Here is an 18768-nt window from a genome sequence, read left to right as displayed (position 1 = left end):
AAGCTTGCACACGATTACATAACTGTCGCAGTGTAATTAACAATAGAGCCACCGAATCAATATTATCTTACCTTTAGTAAAATACCACAAAGGATCGGAATAGCTGACCTGGGTGGATTTAAACAGGGTCACTTCGGGTCTGACGTCATCAGTAAAGTTGAGCCCTCTTGCTTTATGATTTTACTTAAATTGTTACATGGTTTCACTAATTAAATCTTGATTTTGTCCCGAATCGAATAATCGTTGAGATTATCTCTAAATTGAAGTAATTACTCAATGTAACATGTTGATTTAATATAGTGGGTAAATACTAACTAATTATGTTTTGCTTGAATCTTGTGGCACAAATGATGTTATAATTTCATTGTATTTATGATCATTACTTCGCTCGAGCGATCTAAAATTATACATTTGCGAAGAAAATGAATTATTATTAGTACTTCTTATGTTATTACAAGTAAACAGCTGTTATCTCGGTGAAATTGTAAAATAATTTTCACATCGTATTATTGAATCATTATTAAAATGTGTAATTCATGAAAATAACTAACACATTTACTACAAATATTATCTTGTAATTATAATCATGAGTAAAATATTCAAATCTCCATTACACTATACTTTACTACAACAGCACAATTGTTACACTACACGAACCACTAAACAAAAAAAGACTTAATTAAAATTCTAATCCCCAGGGTAGGTTACTGCGAATAAAGTAAGGCTTTTGTAATATGAAGGCCACAGTAATCTCAATGTAGATCGGAGCTAATGGTTGTGCATAAAGCGTAGACTAACCTACATTCTAAACTGGCTATCAGGGGATACGATTTTGTCTGAATGCAGTAATTTTTCAGGGCTCGGTCTCCTCTCTTTTTGGACAGGTTTAAAATTGGAGAAGGTTTGGTCTCCTCTCTAAGCCAGTGTTTTGGGCAGGATAATTAGCGGATGCCCGAGATTTCTATATTGCACTTCGACCTGTATTAAGGCCTAAAAGTTCTTTATAGTTCCGTTCAAAAATCGGTTCAGATAGTTATTTGGAAGTTTATCTCGGAGATGTATGTATAAAGACAGGCAGACAGATGGAAAAATATAATCAAAAAGTTTTTCTTTATATCTGCGTGTCATGTAACAAGCAACCAATTATTGAGGAAACAATGATTGATGTGATTTCACGTTTGTAATAACTTTACGGACGCTAGCAAGTAATTTATTTCGACTTCCGAATCTGGAAATATAACTATTCTGGGGTATATTCTTTCCAATTAATAAAATAACATTAATGAGGTTTTACATCGAAACTTTCTGGATATTTAAAATAGGCTTTAATTCAGATTGAGGGTCATTTCAATTTATTCTGTCACACAATGACATTCACAATTACTTACTTAACCAAACAAAAATGTTCATCATCATACGATAATGTTTAGATTTGACTGTATTTTTGTATGAATTATGTATATTGCCCTATAAAGTTACATTGTTGTGTATTTATAATCATTATTTATAATCTTATCAGAAATTGATCACAGCCATTGTATAAACTTGATTAAATCACGGTATTGAAGCCTACGTTTTGTCGGTTTTAGTAAACTGTGGTCACGCCTGGTCAGTGTAGTTTTAGCCTTAAATTGGGTTACGCTTCAGGGAAAGTTACCACATCAAGACAGCAATTATAGTGATGTTATATTTGCCAAAACTTGTAATGTAAAGGTCCAAAAATAACTAACTAATCCCTACTTCCTTTCTACCAAAATTGTATATGCGAAAATGTGTTCCTTTTTTTGTTTGTATGTCTTTCTGTCACGCCGCAACCAATCAATTTTCTGGTGTGATTTTTATTTGAAAATAGAGACAGGCTAGAGAGTTATAGGCTACTTTTTATCGAAATGAACCATCTATTTCTCATAGGAATTTCCTTTAACCACGCGGGTGAAGCCGCTGTTAGCACTAATACTTATAATGATTAGACAAACAGATAGCCAATTAGAATGTTTGATCAAAAAGAAAAAAGATTACATATCAACTTTCCCCAACATCTCCGAATCTCGAGAGGTTTAATCGGCGCAATAAATTCCCAAGTTTTTACAATTGCTCCCATTTTATGGAACTCCGTTCATCCTTTATGACTGACGGAAATAGTACAATATATCAATCAATCGTTTTACTGCGAAACATTTTTATGAGCGGTTTAATGTCATTGCGGTTAAAAATATATCTTGGGAAAGTTTACGGGACGTTACTATGTTTTATGGCGGGAATACGGAGCTTAGTGAATGATGGAACTTTCTAGTGTGGAGTAAAAACAGATGTTTTGGTAAATGGACAGCTTTTATCGGTTTTTAGTTTAGTAGCAATGATTTTGCGGTATAATGCCACACCTACGTTTTTTATTACCTGGGGTTTGTGCTATCGCGTGACTGATAAAATTGTGTCGCCTATGAAACTTCGTCGATATCTTTATTTTCGCGATGAAAGCTGTTTTCACATTTCCATAATTTATCTAGATTAATTAAGACTCAGATAAAACGTGAAGACTCGATAGACACGCAAAATAAATATAAATAAAGGAATACCTAATAACATTGAACTTATACTAATTAGAATTGCATATTGACTTGATTCGTCAGTTTTAAATGCAAATATTATATTAGTCAATAAAGATACAAGGATTTTATTAAAAGTTTAAACTGAAATTTACGTAAAACTGGAAAATATATTAGCTAGTGAGTTATATCACTATTCACTAACTACATATTATAGAACAAAGTCGCTTTTCCTGTCCCTATATCCCTATGTATACTTAAATCTTTACAACTACGCAACAGATTTTGATGCGGTTTTGTTTAATAAATAGAGTGATTCAAGAGGCAGGTTTTAGTATATAGTATAGTTTATTAGATTTTAGACAAAGCTGTTAGAGCCGCGGGCGAGTAGCTAGTAAACGATATATTATAACCTTTATAATTTGTACATTGTTACGAATCAAACAATAAAACTCACAGCACAATTTTGTCTAAAACTCAAAATCTTTCGTGTAAAAACAGGTTCAATGGATTTACACCTACTGCGTGATAAAGGATGCCCTATTAAATTCCTTATATTATCGCATTGTAAATAATCTACGGAACACCTGCCGGGCTTCCTGTCCTTATCTTATTGGTTGAGGATCTCTGATTATACGTTTTATCGCCGTGGGTGCATTTTATAACACGGAGCTTTTTTATAACTACCTCCTTGGGTTTAAAGTCGAGTGGCGTCGTTTTTTAGATACGATTAACTTTTCTTGCGTTTTATGGAGCTTGTTTGCCTGTTATTATTTTGATGTCATGAGAATTTTGTTGTTTGACTATGTCTATTATTATAAATTATGAAAAGGTGTAATCTGTTATAATTAGAAAGATGAATTGTTTACGAGAAATCTTTTAAACTAGGGAATGGCTATATCACTAGTTGCAATAGGTATTTAAGTTGTAACAGGACTTTAATGTGACATTGAATTTGTGAAAAATTATTATTAATTAAAAAAATTTAGCTACCTACCAGATCGAACCCGTCAAAATCGCCATTGTTTTTCAGAGATTAATTCTGATAAACAAACACGGCACGGAAGCTGTGATGGAAGGTAAAACCACAGTTTAACAAAATTTTCTATGTACATATACTGTGGTATTTATAAATGTCGTTGTTCAGCCATTTGTCTTTTATTTGGCTAATACTCCAACATTTATTAGTACAGACACTATTATTAGTCATATTTAATATCGATTTTAGATCTTAAACAACTTGGAACACAATATGAACCCCGCTGTGGTCTGCGGTCGGACTTGGGTTTCGGAATCAATATGTACCTACTTGTAAATAGTTATTGTTAGCATTCATTATTTGTATGCGAAATTAATTTAGTTTGACAGAGGGTTCTGTATGGGTTATGTTGTTTGCATGTTTGTCTCTATCAGCAGCTTCAGTATGCTGTATGGCTATGATTATTGACTGCGTGTTTTTTTTTGCCAAGTCTGCTTTTGTGAAAACAGTGTGATTTTAAATTGTTTTGAAATATAAAATTCGACATGTTTATGATGCATATTTCAAATCTTTCCATATCTTACACAAATAAGCTGTGGTCACAACTCGCAAATCATTATGATGAGTGAAAAATTCTTATGCAGTTTTTGAAGAATTCGTTAACTTACAAACTAAATTTAACAACGTAGTATTGCCAAAGCACTTCAAGTAAAATACTGCTCGTAAAGTTTAAAACATCAAAGGCAAGAAATTACAATTTTGCATCTAGTGTCTAGACGTATAAATATCAAACACGATTGCCACGTTCATTATAGGATCCATCTTCTGTCTCGTTCTTTCTATAAAAAGTTAATTAAACCTCTATATCTTTGGTGGTCTTCTTTATTAAGTAGCATTACATCACTCGGTAAGATGGATAGATTAAGACATCAGTGAGCAAAAAGTGTGGTAATTTCCACAAAAAGTGCTTGTTTAACGTTAATATTATAGTAGGTTTACGCCGAAGAATATGTTGTATGAAAATTAAGGACGTTATTTAGGAAAAATAGCTTTTCGCCCGCGTATTCGATGGAAAACCCGCATAGTTCCCGTTCCCGTGGTATTTTCGGGATGAAAGCTATCCTGTGTCTATGTGTGGAGGGCAATTCCATGAAAATGGGTTCAGCAGTTTATGAAGGTTGGTTTCAAAAACTTTTGAGGAGTAACAAGCAAACATGCAAACTTTCGCATTTATAAAATTGTATTTTCAAAGAGTTGTTTCGTTTGATGTATCTTCTCATTATCTTTTTACTGTTAGATTAATTTTGCTACATTACATTTATTTCAATAACGTTTCCAATTCAATAGGTACATACACTTACCATGTCAAGTACGATTTGTATAGTATCGATTACGTTTTAACAAAGTTAACCTTAAATTCAATGGCTTTGTCAATGAATTCAGTGGTCAGTTGCTCTCAGTTAACCCCACCTACTATTGTATGTTTTACAAAAGCGTATTGTTATGATAATACGATTTTAATGAATATAATTGTATGTGTAAAAATTGGTTTGCTCGATTCTCACGCATGGGTTGTTTTATTATTTCGTATTACCTTGGTAAGCAAGGACGTTACTATTTTTAACTTTTTTGTTTATTTGATCATAGTAACTTGACTTTTTGATGGTTAAAAATAATGAAATATAGACATAGTTAAGCCCTAATTTATTGGTAAAGATATCTGATTTATTTATTGTGATCCTGAGAAACTATTTTAAATTCTATTCGTAATATTAAATCGTCAGAATAGTAATTTCAACACGGGACTATATTTTGACATTATTGAGAAAATATCTTAATTCAAATGGCAAAACCAGCTAAACACTAAACACGGCGCCAAAAAGGTAGACCATTTTTAAAATCATTCATTAATTTTTAATCGTAACAAACACACACATTAATTTTATATCTCTTTACAATGAGATTTGAGTTTTTCTCTATTTACTTACTTTCTTGTGACCTTTCATTATTGTCTTTATTTTAGAATGTATTTAATATACATAAATTATTATGTACATAATGTACATTTTTATTCGTAGGCAGTAAAATGAATCCCTTTATTTGATAATTTCGGATATTACAGACAAAATTTAAATTAAGACAGGACATATTGCTACTACGTATGATGTTAGTCTAGATTACATTAAATGCTTGACTGAGCTCCTCCCAGGCATTGCTTATTGGTTTTTAATGTTCATCGTTTAAGTTATTTAATGACCTTTAGGCTTAAAACTATAAAATAGTGTTCTCGAAAATATTGTACAATAAGAAAACTTGTTTAGTTTTGCAATTAATTAGCAGTCGAAATTAAACGATACAAACTAAGCTAATTCCAGTTTACTTTTATATTAATTTTATACATCTGTAAGTAAATGTTATAAAAACATTTGATTATCAAACGGCAATATAAAACCACTCTTCATGCATAAATGAATATTAATTTCCGATTGAATTTATAACGAAAAATGCTCTAAGTTTTATCTCGTTCCAAATTTATTATGTTCAAAGTCAAATACCTACTAGTCTTATTTGAGGTACCAGTTTAATTTATATCTCTAAAAAAATATTTCACCAAATATTACTCTGATTATTTTTAAGTTTTTTGAAAGCATCATTGTTCTGTGGTAATTGGCTTACTTAAACTGAACTAGTTAGTGTTCATATTTTTTTTATTTGGTAAATAGAGAAGCGCTTGACTACGATCTCGCCTCATGCTAAGTTGAGGCTTAAGGTATAAAACGTGCTTCCCTAGAAGGTAGGTCCCGTTCAATCTTCTCTTGATGATCATGTCATAAACACCCAAAAATAAACCATATTCAATTACTAATTTCAACTTTTACTTTAAGTCACTTTAACAAAGCAGAGTCAGTTATGCAGATCACCCGATTTGAAGTGAATAAAACAAACGAATACAGTAAACATACAATCGAATGACACCTGCGTTCCACTGCACGTATCGCGATGAAATATAGGTACCTACATTCGACAAATCTGCATTTGTATTACGGGAACAACCTATATACAGTACCTACATACCTGTATACAACCTATATAAGGTACATTCTGCAATATGTACAAAAAACCTAAATATCTAATTATCCGTAGCTTAATATTATAAATGTGAATGTACCACTGTCGGTCTGTTTGATTTCTTCACCACTTAACCACTAAACAGACTTGGATGAACTATGTTAAAAAGATAGTTTGAAATCCGAGAAAGGACGTAGGATAGGTGGTATCCCAGTAATGACAATCCCATGGGAATGTAAACTTTGCGGGCTTTCGTTTTATTTTACGGGTGAGGCCGCGGGCGGAAAGCTAGTATTGGTACCTATACTTACCTGAAATAGATTTCATTGTTGTCCCCATTTTCTAGCTTTGTGGTTGACAATTACTACATATGACTATCTGATTGCGTTATACTTGTAATACAATATTGACCTTGCTCTAACGTTAGGGTTGTCAAACGATATTTCCAATATAAATTTTTAATATATTATACATATAATTTATAGTGCATAATATGTGTTATAGAAATGTTACTGTGTAGTAGAAAATATTCAAAATATGAATTTCTATATATAAAATCAGCTGATATGACTTTGTTAAGTATTTTAAAGCATCATATCGATTTTCTCATATTAATTTGTAAAGCTGAATTTATCTCTAGATAGTTAATCCATCTCTTCTTCTATTTATGTTTGTTTTGATGTTAGCATAATCTCGCTGAAAAACTCGAAGGAAATTGTTATAACATTCTAGGAATAATAATAAGATAGAAAGATAATCTTAAGTTAATCAGAATCAAATTTGCTTTTTAGTTTTCTTACACTAACAGTATAAAACAACAAGCTGAGTAAAAATCACGTGAATAACCTCAAAAATTATTTATTTACAACTGTTCGTCTTAATTCCGTCCCTTTCGCAACGCGCGATACGGAACTTCGTTCCAATAAATGTTTAAGTTTGAGCTATTGCCAGCCCTATCATCCAAGAGTGAATGGGAGAACAATCAACACTAAAATACAGTTATTGGATGCTAACCGCCCGCTCTATTTCACAGAAAGCGATACCTCGTGTGGTTAGATACCTTTGTTAATGTCATGTCAAAGTTGATACATTAATACGAGGTTAATTTGGGTAGCTAATAGAGAACAGTATTAGTACAAGATAGATTGTGCTTGCCGCTTTTAGTGAGAATTGTAAGAACTATTAATTTTGTGAAATAATGTACATTCTTTGCATAGTAGATATCTACATGACTACATCATAAAATAATGCATAAAATTTCAAGCTAATGTAACGGATTACAATTTGTCAACAGATTACAATCTTGCTAGTTATAAATTATACATAGGTATAATAGTTTATTTACGGTTTTTACTAATTATTAATTTGTTTGTTTTTAATGTGACGAGTATAAACTATTACATGATATACCTAATATACGTACTTACGTTACGTAAAGTTTTCAGTATTATTTTTATTAATTAAACGCACATTATATTGACACATTTACATTATATGTCTTCCGTTATTAATTAAATTATTTTTATTAACATTATTCGTAACCGCAAATCGAAAATATCGTAACCCACTTCCTTTTCAAGTATTAAAATCGATACATTCCTTGCAATAATTGTCTTTAATTAATTTATTGTATAACTGGCTCTCAATTAACGTCATTTTAATTAGACTCATATTGGCATCATGCCAAGTGTTTGTAATTATAATTCATAGTTATTTTATATAATTCATAGTTATTTTATTAGAACTGAACCCGTTGCTGTCTACCTACTGATGTATAAAAATATCGTTGTAATATTTAATTCTAGCTGTATACGAACCCGCGTGCAAAATCAAGTATTATACAGTTCATGTCTATTTTCATGTACATAATATTACTTTTATTATATTATTCTTGTAAAGTTTCATGCAAATTCAGTATTTTTTACGTAAAAGATCCATCCATATTACACACTTTCGCGTGTATAATGTTAGTAACTATGATCTTCGAATGCTATATGCTTTATCGCAAAATGAGTATTCTCAAGGCAAATTTAGAATTAAATTGCTCTTTAATTAAGATATAGATGAATACAAATAACAACCGTGAAAATTTAATTGAGGAAATTTAATTGTATCTGTTGATTGAAGTAAAGTAACTATATTGTAATGGCTCCTACCACCTACTCACTTTGACTTTGACATCAATTATAACGTAACTATAGCACGATTTATTCTTAACTAGGTTTCCGCTCGCGCAGTCAAAGAAAAACCCGCATAGTTCCCGTTCTCGTGGGATTTCCGGGATTGCGTCATTTTTCCGGGATAATAAGAAGCCTATGTCCTTTCTCGGGTATCAAAATATCTCTATACCAAATTTCATGAAAATTGGTTCAGTAGTTTAGGCGTGATTGAGTAACAGACAGACAGACAGAGTTACTGTCGCATTTATAATATACTAGCTTTCCGCGTGCGGCTTCGCCCGCGTTTTCAAAGAAAAACCCGCATAGTTCCCGTTCCCGTGGGATTTCCGGGATAAAACCTAGCCTATGTTACTCGTGGATAATGTAGCTTTCGAATGGAAATAATTTTTAAAATCGGTCCAGTAGTTTATGAGCCTATTCATTACAATCAATCAAACAAACAAACAAACAAAGTTTTCCTCTTTATAATATTAGTGTAGATATATCGCATTTATAATTTATAATATATATGGATTATTTGAACACTAAATTTTTGGTATATAACTATATTTTCGTGCGTAATAATAGACATTATTACACACGAATCATATCAAATCATATACGCTACTAGCTAGATTCGCGTTTCACTCGCGTGTTACGTACCTACTACCTACCCAGGTTAAAATATCCACACTATAATAATATTCATTCAACCTTATATAATATTTTTTAACCCAATTCTTTCTTTACAGGTCCTCACACAAACTAACCCGTCCATGTGTATGAACAATGTGAGTTACACGTGTGCGAAAATGTGAACATAACCAAAAATGTTGAGGTTTCGTGTTGCGTGCTGCGTGATGTTCGCAGTGTTACAGCGGTGCGCTGAGAGTCAGCAGGATGTGATCATCGAGGAGTCTGGTAAGTGTATCAAATCATATCTATGCCTAAACTCTGGTATGTAATGTGTAGCAACCATGTTGAAGTTTCGTGCTGCGTGATGTTCGCAGTGTGGGCTGAGAGTCAGCAAGATGTGATCATCGAGGAGTCTGGTGAATCTTGAATTCCCTTTTATATAGGTAATGTTGAGGTTTTGTGTTGCAAGAAACGTATTAACAGCAGGGCAGTAGGAAGAGTACGCTAAAATTCAGCAAAAGATTATCTTTTAAAAACATCGAATATAATATTTATAATATTTTTTAAACCGTATTTTACTGCTCTATCTCCTCACGTCAAAACCTTTAAAAATATAAAGACGACAAATTATTAAAAATGTAATATAACATGACATATTGGGCGTTTTTCCATTACCCGGCCCGGCACCGGCACCGGCGCCGGCGCCGGCGCCGTGCCGTTGCCGGGGAAGCAAAAATGTATGAAAATGTATGGCTCGCTTTTTCACTTACCGGCGCCGGCGCCGGCACGGCATTGAGTCCTGCCGGCGCCGTCGCCGGGGTAGCAAGCTTCCCACTTGTGCCGGCCGGCAAAATTGCATATGTATTGCATATTTATTTGAATTGTAGCCGTGTGAGTGTGTAACTGCGCAGGGCGGGTAGGAGAGAGCGGAGCGGAGGGACCGGGCGTAAACCGGCATCGACACCGGCGCAATGGAAAAACGAAGTCCCGGTGCCGGTACCGGTCCCCGACCATGCCGTTGCCGTGCCGGAGCCGGGCCGAGTAATGGAAAAACGCCCATTTTCTACTTCACTGAACGCATATCAGTCTTCATAAAGTAAATAAGTATCTTTTACAAGAAATTGGAATCATAAAACGGGAATCATGAGCTCGATCTACTACGAAGGAGGAAATTCTCTTTTAAAATCTATAAAGTTATGAACCGAAACTGTCTGAAGCAGACAAACTGTTACGTAAGTTTTGGTAGTTTTGAAGTCAAGTATTCCTTAAGCTAATCACCTACTTACAATTGGGAGTTGAAACGAAGCTACAATCAAATTCAAAATTATATTTGATTTATTAAGGGCCGATTTTTCAATCCTTGGCTAAAATAATTTTTCCGTCTAATAAAATTCATTCTATCATACATTACCTACGCGTATTTTAAAATGTTACTATAGGTGTAATATTGTTCTCCAAAAATATATGAATGAATAATTCTGAAATGAGTAGTCGTAGATATAAATATAATCAATGTAACCTTCACCTTTAACCTTCTTATAGATATTATATTGGGTATGAACAACTGAAAGTTATTATTACGACATAGTTACATAGTTACATAAAGTACACATTATGTATGAAAAATCTATAGTTATATTTAATATAATGTTGGTAGGTACCTATTCTTATTCGTTTAGAGTTACATATTGATTATAAAAATATTTTATAAACAAATAACAACTTGTAATGACCTAACAGAACTTTTAAAGCAAACCTTCTAGAAAATTCTCCTATTTCTTAAACACTCATTATAATATAGTAGCCAAGAAAATATTATCTACTGCTTCTAAGTAATGCTGCTCTTCTATACAAAGTCTTTGTTACACTGTAATTTATGATATTGCTTGTTCTAGGTATAGAATTTATTTAATAAAATTATTAAATCATAGTTCGTTATGTAAACATTCTCAGTGACTATGTAAGTAATAAATTTCCAGTAAATCCCGTATTTCCGTGAACATCTCAATCTATCAAATAAAAACAAAACTATCGGCATTTCCTTTTAAATACGCCTTTTAAATTTACATATCTTTCGATACATCTTAATTCTTAATTGACCGTAGGGATGTCTCCATTAAGCCTGTATAAAGAGCCGCCGACATGGTGTGAAATATGGGTTGATTTTTATCTACAAATTTTAATGATTAGGATAAACGGGAATCGTATCAAGGTTTTGTTTCGTTAAAAAAATATTAAATATTTTTTTTTGAATTAAGTATTCAATTAATAATAACTAATATTTAAATCAAGCATTGCACATAAAAATTCTATACCCTATGTTCACACGGAGCCACGATTTGCCGTATCTTATTTTCATCGGATCTGGAAAAACCTAATGCTGTATTTACACAGCACATCTTGCATTGTCGTATCCGACGGTCTCGTATCGAGATCCCGTGTGTGGGTAATTAGCATCCGGCCCTTTTTTTAGCAAGAACGCGTGTGTTGAATGCACTATTGACTATAGCAACTATAATAGTCTACTAGCTTTCCGCCCGCGGCTTCGCCCGCTTTGTCTAAAACCTAATAAATTATATACTTAAACCTTCCTCTTCAATCACTATCCATTTAAAAAATCGCACCAAAATCTGTTGCGTAGTTTTAAAGATTTAAGCATACCTACATAGAGACAGGGACAGAGCTTTGTTTTATACTATGTAATGATACCACTGCACCTTATCTTAAATTTTGCAGTACGGAGAAAACATAGTTTTATATAGATTCGATATTAAGAGTCGTGCATACTTCAATAAATAAGGTCACGTTTTCAACGGTATATTTTTAACTCGTATTTGATATACGATATTTCATTGGTATTGCTTTACGATATTTCATTGATCTTTTTATTTGTATATCTGTTTCCTTGGTCAGTATTTATCTCAACCACAGAGGTGTTGATTTCCGACTTGTAGGAATAGAGTGGTATTATGAAAGACTAGGTACAGTTAAGTGAAAAATCTAATAAGGAGAGAAGAGGAACCACAATAAAAATAATCTTGTTTCAATGCTATTATTTACTAGATTTCAAGATTTCGTCTATGTAGCTAAAATAAACAGTAAGTTTTCAGTGAAAATTCTGCATCTAATCAAGTTAACCGTACCCGAGATTCGGTCGAACTTCACTTAAAAAGACCTATGTATTTAGAATTACACACAATAATATACCAATTGATTTATTTATTTTTTCTTTATTAAATAGCTCTATATTATTTTTCCCATGCCGTCATCATCTTCCATTTGAAGATTGCTGTATGTAAATAATATGTCATAGGTAGGTACATCTAATAATCTAGTAATATTATAAATGCGAAAGTTTGTGAAGATGTGTGTGTGTGTGTTACTCTTTCACGTAAATACTACTGAACCGATTACAATGAAATTAAGCACACATATAGAGGGTAACTTGGATTAAAACATAGGATAGGTTTTATCCCGGAAATCCCATGGGAACGAGAACTATGCGGGTAAAGCTAGTATTCAGTATAAATCCTAACACATACTAGAATTGGAAAGCTCCGCAATTATTTGCTATACACCCTCGAGACACAGTTAATTAAGTGTTTGTGGACCAGAAAAAGCACTCAATCGATCTTACTGGGTAAGCTATAGCTCTCAATAAACGGTAGTTAGAGTTTAAACTTCTAGCAGGATTGATAGCGTATAAGGATTTACGGTTAAAAGGTTTTTTAATATGTTTTAGTAAAAGTATTTATCCGGTTCAAATGTATTATCTAGGTAGTTAAGGAAACGTTTTTATTTATTTTTAAGCTATTGCATAGCTTCTATCGCGGGCCTTGAGCACGGGGACCGAATCGAGAAATTCCGTAACGAAAAAACCTCACGCTCCGCACTCCGACGGGCGGAGGTGTGGCTTGAAGGCATAGCATGCAATAGCTTTACCGCGGCAGTCCCCGAGTGACACACGTCGTTTCCAATGTACCTACTAAATTTGAGAATACTTTACCCACTACTATATTCAAACACATTTTTTTAAATACGACAGTGATTATTTTCAATCAAGAATTCCTGAAAGTATTTGTATTCATTTCGTTGATATAAGAACCTTGAAGATGTTTGTTTATACGACATAAACAAAACATGAAGGTCGAAAAATAATGGATATTGATTGGTATAGCGAATGGATGTCGCGAAAAGGGAATTTGTATGTCGTGACTTGTGAGCAATCACTACATAGTATATAATAATAGTTTAAAAAAACTAAAAATCACGCTTTTTATAGAAAACCGAACTAAAAAATAGAAAATTCTATCAAATTAGTGTATTGTCATCGGTCCTCAATAAATCTACAAAGTTTGAACGAAATCTGGCCGTTTAAAGTGGGTCAAAATCGCGCCCAAAGAAGTCGGTTACAAACATACAAACATACAGGTGAAGCTAATATAAAGCGTGTAATAAAACAAAGTCGCTTTCTCTGTCCCTATGTCCCTTTGAATGCTTAAAATGTTTAAAACTACGCAACGGATTTTGATCCGTTTTTTTTTTTAATAGATAGAGTGATTCAAGAGGAAGATTTTAGTATATATTTTAGGTATTAGGTTTTAGATTAAAGCGGGAAAAACCGCGGGCGGTAAGCTAGTCATATAATAAGTAAAATGGTAAGGTAAGTGGTAAGTTAAAACGGTGGCGCTCTGGATGCGCCTCGGCGAAATGCTTAGCCACATTTTAAGTTTCTTTTGCTCAAGATAATTGAATCACGCCGTGTGTGTTAGTTAGTGTGCAGTTTTTGAAGATTGAATGTTGTATTGCTAACCTATATCTACACCCTTTTACTCATAATTGGTTGTGAGATTATAGAAATACCAAGCTAAGCTATAATAGGTATGGAAGAAAATCTCTGAGGTAGGTTAGTAGGCTAATTGGATAAGACGTTGCTTTACTTAAGAAAGACAGAATATCCAATTCCGTAGCACTATAACGATAGGTATATATACCTACATATAAACTATGAATAATTGTATATATTTTAATTTTTAATAGTGTACTTGTTAGTTTGGTTGTACACGAAAAGCTCAGGAACTACTCGTTCGAATTTTAAAATATTTAAGGAGAAAAAGTAGAAACCTACCGTTGAAAATCGTTTTCATGTACAGTTTTTTTGTCTTGAAATCCTTTTAAGCACAAAATACTTAAGTATGTTCCTGAACTAAATAACGTAACAGTTAATAGCACAATACCTATCTCGCATATCGCATTCGTTTATTGTATTATGTTTCGTTCACTAGAGTGTTTACAAACTTCTCTTGTGTCTATTGAAGCTTTGTATCAACAAAGACAAGATTTAAATGCTATTTGCGTATAGAAGGTACAATTAGTGCTATTAAGAGCTGATTTTTCAATCCTTGGTTAAAACTTATTCGTTGAATAACGTATTAAACTATCATTTCAAAAATGTGTTCTAATTACCTGTATTTGACATTGTACAAGTGACATTTTAATACTTTATTGGACGGATAAGTTTTAACCAAGGATTGAAAAATCGGCCCTAAATTTATTTCAAACGTTATCTTATAGTTTTGATAATAAACCTGTATTTGATATTTAGTTTTATAGCATTCAAATTATGTATGAGATATTTTTAATGGAAAGCTCCTATCGCCCCGCGGCAAGGCGAAAGACGTGGGGTCGAATCCCGCCTCGTGATCGAATTTTTCTATTCCTCTAAAATTTCTCAAGAATCATAATATATAATTACTAGCTGTTCCCCGCGGCTACACCCGCATTGCTCCGCTCCTGTTGGTCTTAGCGTGATGATACATAGCCTATAACCTTCCTCCATGAATGGGCTATCTAACACCGAAAGAATTTTTCAAATCGGACCAATAGTTTCTGAGATTAGCGCGTTCAAACAAACAAACAAACTCTTCAGCTTTATAATATTAGTATAGATAAGTTAAAACCTAATTGGTAGAAAAATACCTGTTTATCTTATTTTAGATCAAGATTACTAAATATTTTCATTTCTAGATTCTCGAAAGCATGTTATTACGTACGGTAATACAAGCCCAATTACTGTTGGAAAGTACGTTTATAAGTTCTTAGTATTCTTTGTTTACTAAATTATGTTTATCTATATTATTTGTCGATTTTGAACACGAGAAGTTTCCGAAATTTATTTTTAGTTCGTGAAATATTACTAAGGGCATGCCTGGCTTTGCCTGTGGTAATAAAGCCTATTATAGCATTCAGGGATCACGTACATATCCAATGGTAAAACGATTTTTAAAATGGGTCAAGTAGTTTATGAGAGAAGCGCGATTGAACCAACATATAATGAAAATGAATTTTATATTTTTGTATAGATTTTTAATGAATGCGAAGTGCAGGTTTTACTTCCTGTTATGTTCTGTTTCCGTTATCGCCAAGTATCAAAAAGGGTGTCAGCTGTGAAACCAGCCCTTATTGTTATAATGGATGGACCTTAATATTAACTTTTCTGTGGGTAATGCTGTCTCGCAATTTCATAAAGGTACCATTAATACGCGTCCCATGGGCCATATAATAATAATATAGCTTTTCATGGGGAAAGATTTATTAAAATCGTCTTAGTAGTTTATCGAATAACAAACAGACAACCTTCGTCTTTTGTTATTTTTCATTTATTTTTAACGTCTTTTAAGTATATTCTGTCTAATTAAAAAGTAAAAGAAAGTGTGTTTGATTCATTGTACCATATCACGTCGCTACAGAACTATTTTTTATTTATTTTTTTGCGTAATGTGAATTGTGATATAGTCTACTTTTTAATGCGGTGAAACATCTTATTCTCAATTCCTTTCTTTAACTACGCATGCGAAGCCCTGGCTGAAAAGTTGATTTATTATAAACTTAACCTTTTCAATAATATACATCCTACACCCTACACCTATTATTTAAAAAACATTTTAAGCCTTTGAGTAATTTTTAACGTTATTTAAACATTACTTGCAAACTATACAACGTTTCCAAATAATATAAATTTATCCCTTACGAATCTTACTTTTATTTTTTACCAGCTGCGCCCCGCGGTTTTACCCGCGTGGCTCCGCTTCTGTTGGTCGTAGCGTGATGATGATGGCTATATATCATATATAGGCTTATAGGCTGGCTTATAGCCTTCCTCGATAAATGGACTATCTAACATCGAAATAATTTTTCAAATCGGACCAGTAGTTCCTGAGGTTAGCGTGTTCAAACAAACTCTTCAGCTTTATAATATGAGTTTAGATTACGAATCTTATTTACTCCTTTATAACTATTGGGTTTAATTACTTAATAATTAACAATTTATCTTTGTTCACAGCATCAATAGAAGCGGTCCACGCGGCACTAGGGCGGGCGGCGGAACTGCCCTGCGACGTGACGCCCGCCCTGCCGCATGATAGCGTGGCCCTTGTGATATGGTACAAGCAGGGGCATAATACGCCGGTGTATACGTGAGTATTGGTTTATTTGTTTTTAGGAATTTAATATATACTATATTTATTTATAATAGTTGTTTAAAATAATGGCCAAAATACAAAGGCTTCGTAGATTTAACGGATTTTTGACGTGATATATTAGCGTTACGTTCGCGTACCATCTTAGACCACACCTTAGCTAAGTAACTAAGAGAACGGTTCTCTAACAATAAAACAAACATGACGAACAGAAAAGTTTACCTATGTGAGTAGAAATATAAAATTTATGGGTAAAAAAAAAAAAATTTAGGAATTTATCGGTTTGGCCATGACCACGCTCGCCGTAAAGTGTTAATTACTTCGAAAGTGACGTAATTAAAAGTTCGTTAAAAAAAGTGTTTATTTTCTAATATCTAGCTCAAAAATCAAGCCCAAGACTAAAATATACGTAGACCGTTTTTAAGATAGGAAATAATGTAATTTTGAAGTAGTCACGCACGGCGGAAGTATAATCACGTTATATTAGGTTATAGCATAATCTTTAGGAAATATCAAATTGCAAGGCTTTAGGCATAAGGTGCCTCATCAACTGATTATAATTAGTATATTTATAATATAATTACTAACATTAGCTTATAAGTCACGTACTAACATTAATGGATCTCTGTCGTCTAATTGTTTAAAATAAATAAATAATTAAACATAAATTTAATAGATTTTTCGAAATCTTAGAAACAAGACAGTTTTGTTGATAACAAAAAAACCTATCAAAATAAACGATAGTCGTCGTTTAATATACGGTTCCTACTTGTTACGAAGTTCCCTTAAATTACCAAGATCCCTACCAGCTCGACCTTTTCCACTCCATTAGATTAGATGTTTGGAACCCTGTAGTGTTATTTTAGCCTTGTATTGTATTATATTAGTCTATTGTGTCCAAAGGTTCAGCACAGACCTCTCCAAGGCGCTTACCTATATGAAATAGGTACATGTTGATAGTATTTTCTAGTGTTTGATTTTAAGCGAGTATACATTTAGATATTAAAGATTTTTAAGGGATTTTAAACGTGATTTATTCATGACATGACCTACAAATTTCAATAATGCGACTTCACATTGGCGATCAATTGGTCCTCTTCACAATGGGCAGCATTGGGCGAGTAGAGGCAATCACGATAGTGTAGAAGGCTTAAATGTCTATGATTGGCCGTCATTGTAGATGCTTAATATTCAATATTCATCATCGCCGACATCGACGATCATTTGTTGGGCAGCGTTGGCCCATTATGAAGATGTCCTATTAGCTATAAAATAAATAAAAAATTGTGAAATCATTAAAAAATTTTCAGCAAAAAGTAATCTACATACTATTAAATTCTTACCTAATGGCACAAAATACATTTATTTCTTTTCACATAATAAAGGACTCGCTAATTGGAAGAACCCAATTCGGATTGCGGATTTCAATTATAATTTAAAATAGTTGTAATGAAACAAAAGCTCAGATATTTCCCTTTGTTCCAAATTGAAATGGATTTAAACAAATTGCTCGTTAACGTGTTAATTAAGACTTAATTGATATCGAAATTTGATAATTCGAAGTATCAACTACAAGTACTTCAGGAGGTAGTAGTTAAGACTTGATATCTTTGGAATAAGTTTCCTCCCGTGTCAGTTTACTTCTACCGTTTAGGGAAAAAATAAAGTAGGTACCTAGGTATATTTCTTCCAAAATTAAAAAAAATGTGAACATGTTAGAATTACACATAAATTCACTTCTGTTAATAAATATTTCACATTCGAAATTTACTTCCAAAACCATGTCTTTTTCGTGTGTCTTAAAAGTCCGTATTTTTGTATTAATATAGGTACGTAGATTTCCTATTTCATGCATTAACAAGTCAATTTGGTTGAAATTTTGTACGCAATTAGACAAGTAT

At 32.8% G+C, this 18768-nt stretch overlaps 1 protein-coding gene across 1 annotated transcript in view; it reads left to right on the top strand.

Moving 5' to 3' along the window:
- LOC123703646 (nephrin-like) overlaps positions 1 to 18768 on the top strand; it is a 78382-nt gene that overhangs the window by 11880 nt on the left and 47734 nt on the right. Inside the window, exons 2-3 of the mRNA XM_045651724.1 lie at positions 9506 to 9674; positions 16732 to 16864. Coding sequence (XP_045507680.1) covers positions 9584 to 9674; positions 16732 to 16864 — 224 coding nt within the window. The 5' untranslated portion in view covers positions 9506 to 9583. The remainder of the gene's footprint in view (positions 1 to 9505; positions 9675 to 16731; positions 16865 to 18768) is intronic.

This window comes from Colias croceus, chromosome 27 (assembly GCF_905220415.1).
Source record: "Colias croceus chromosome 27, ilColCroc2.1".
Classification (NCBI taxonomy): domain Eukaryota; kingdom Metazoa; phylum Arthropoda; class Insecta; order Lepidoptera; family Pieridae; genus Colias; species Colias croceus.
Note: the sequence above shows the minus strand (reverse complement) of the source record. Positions and strands in the feature narration are given on the sequence as shown.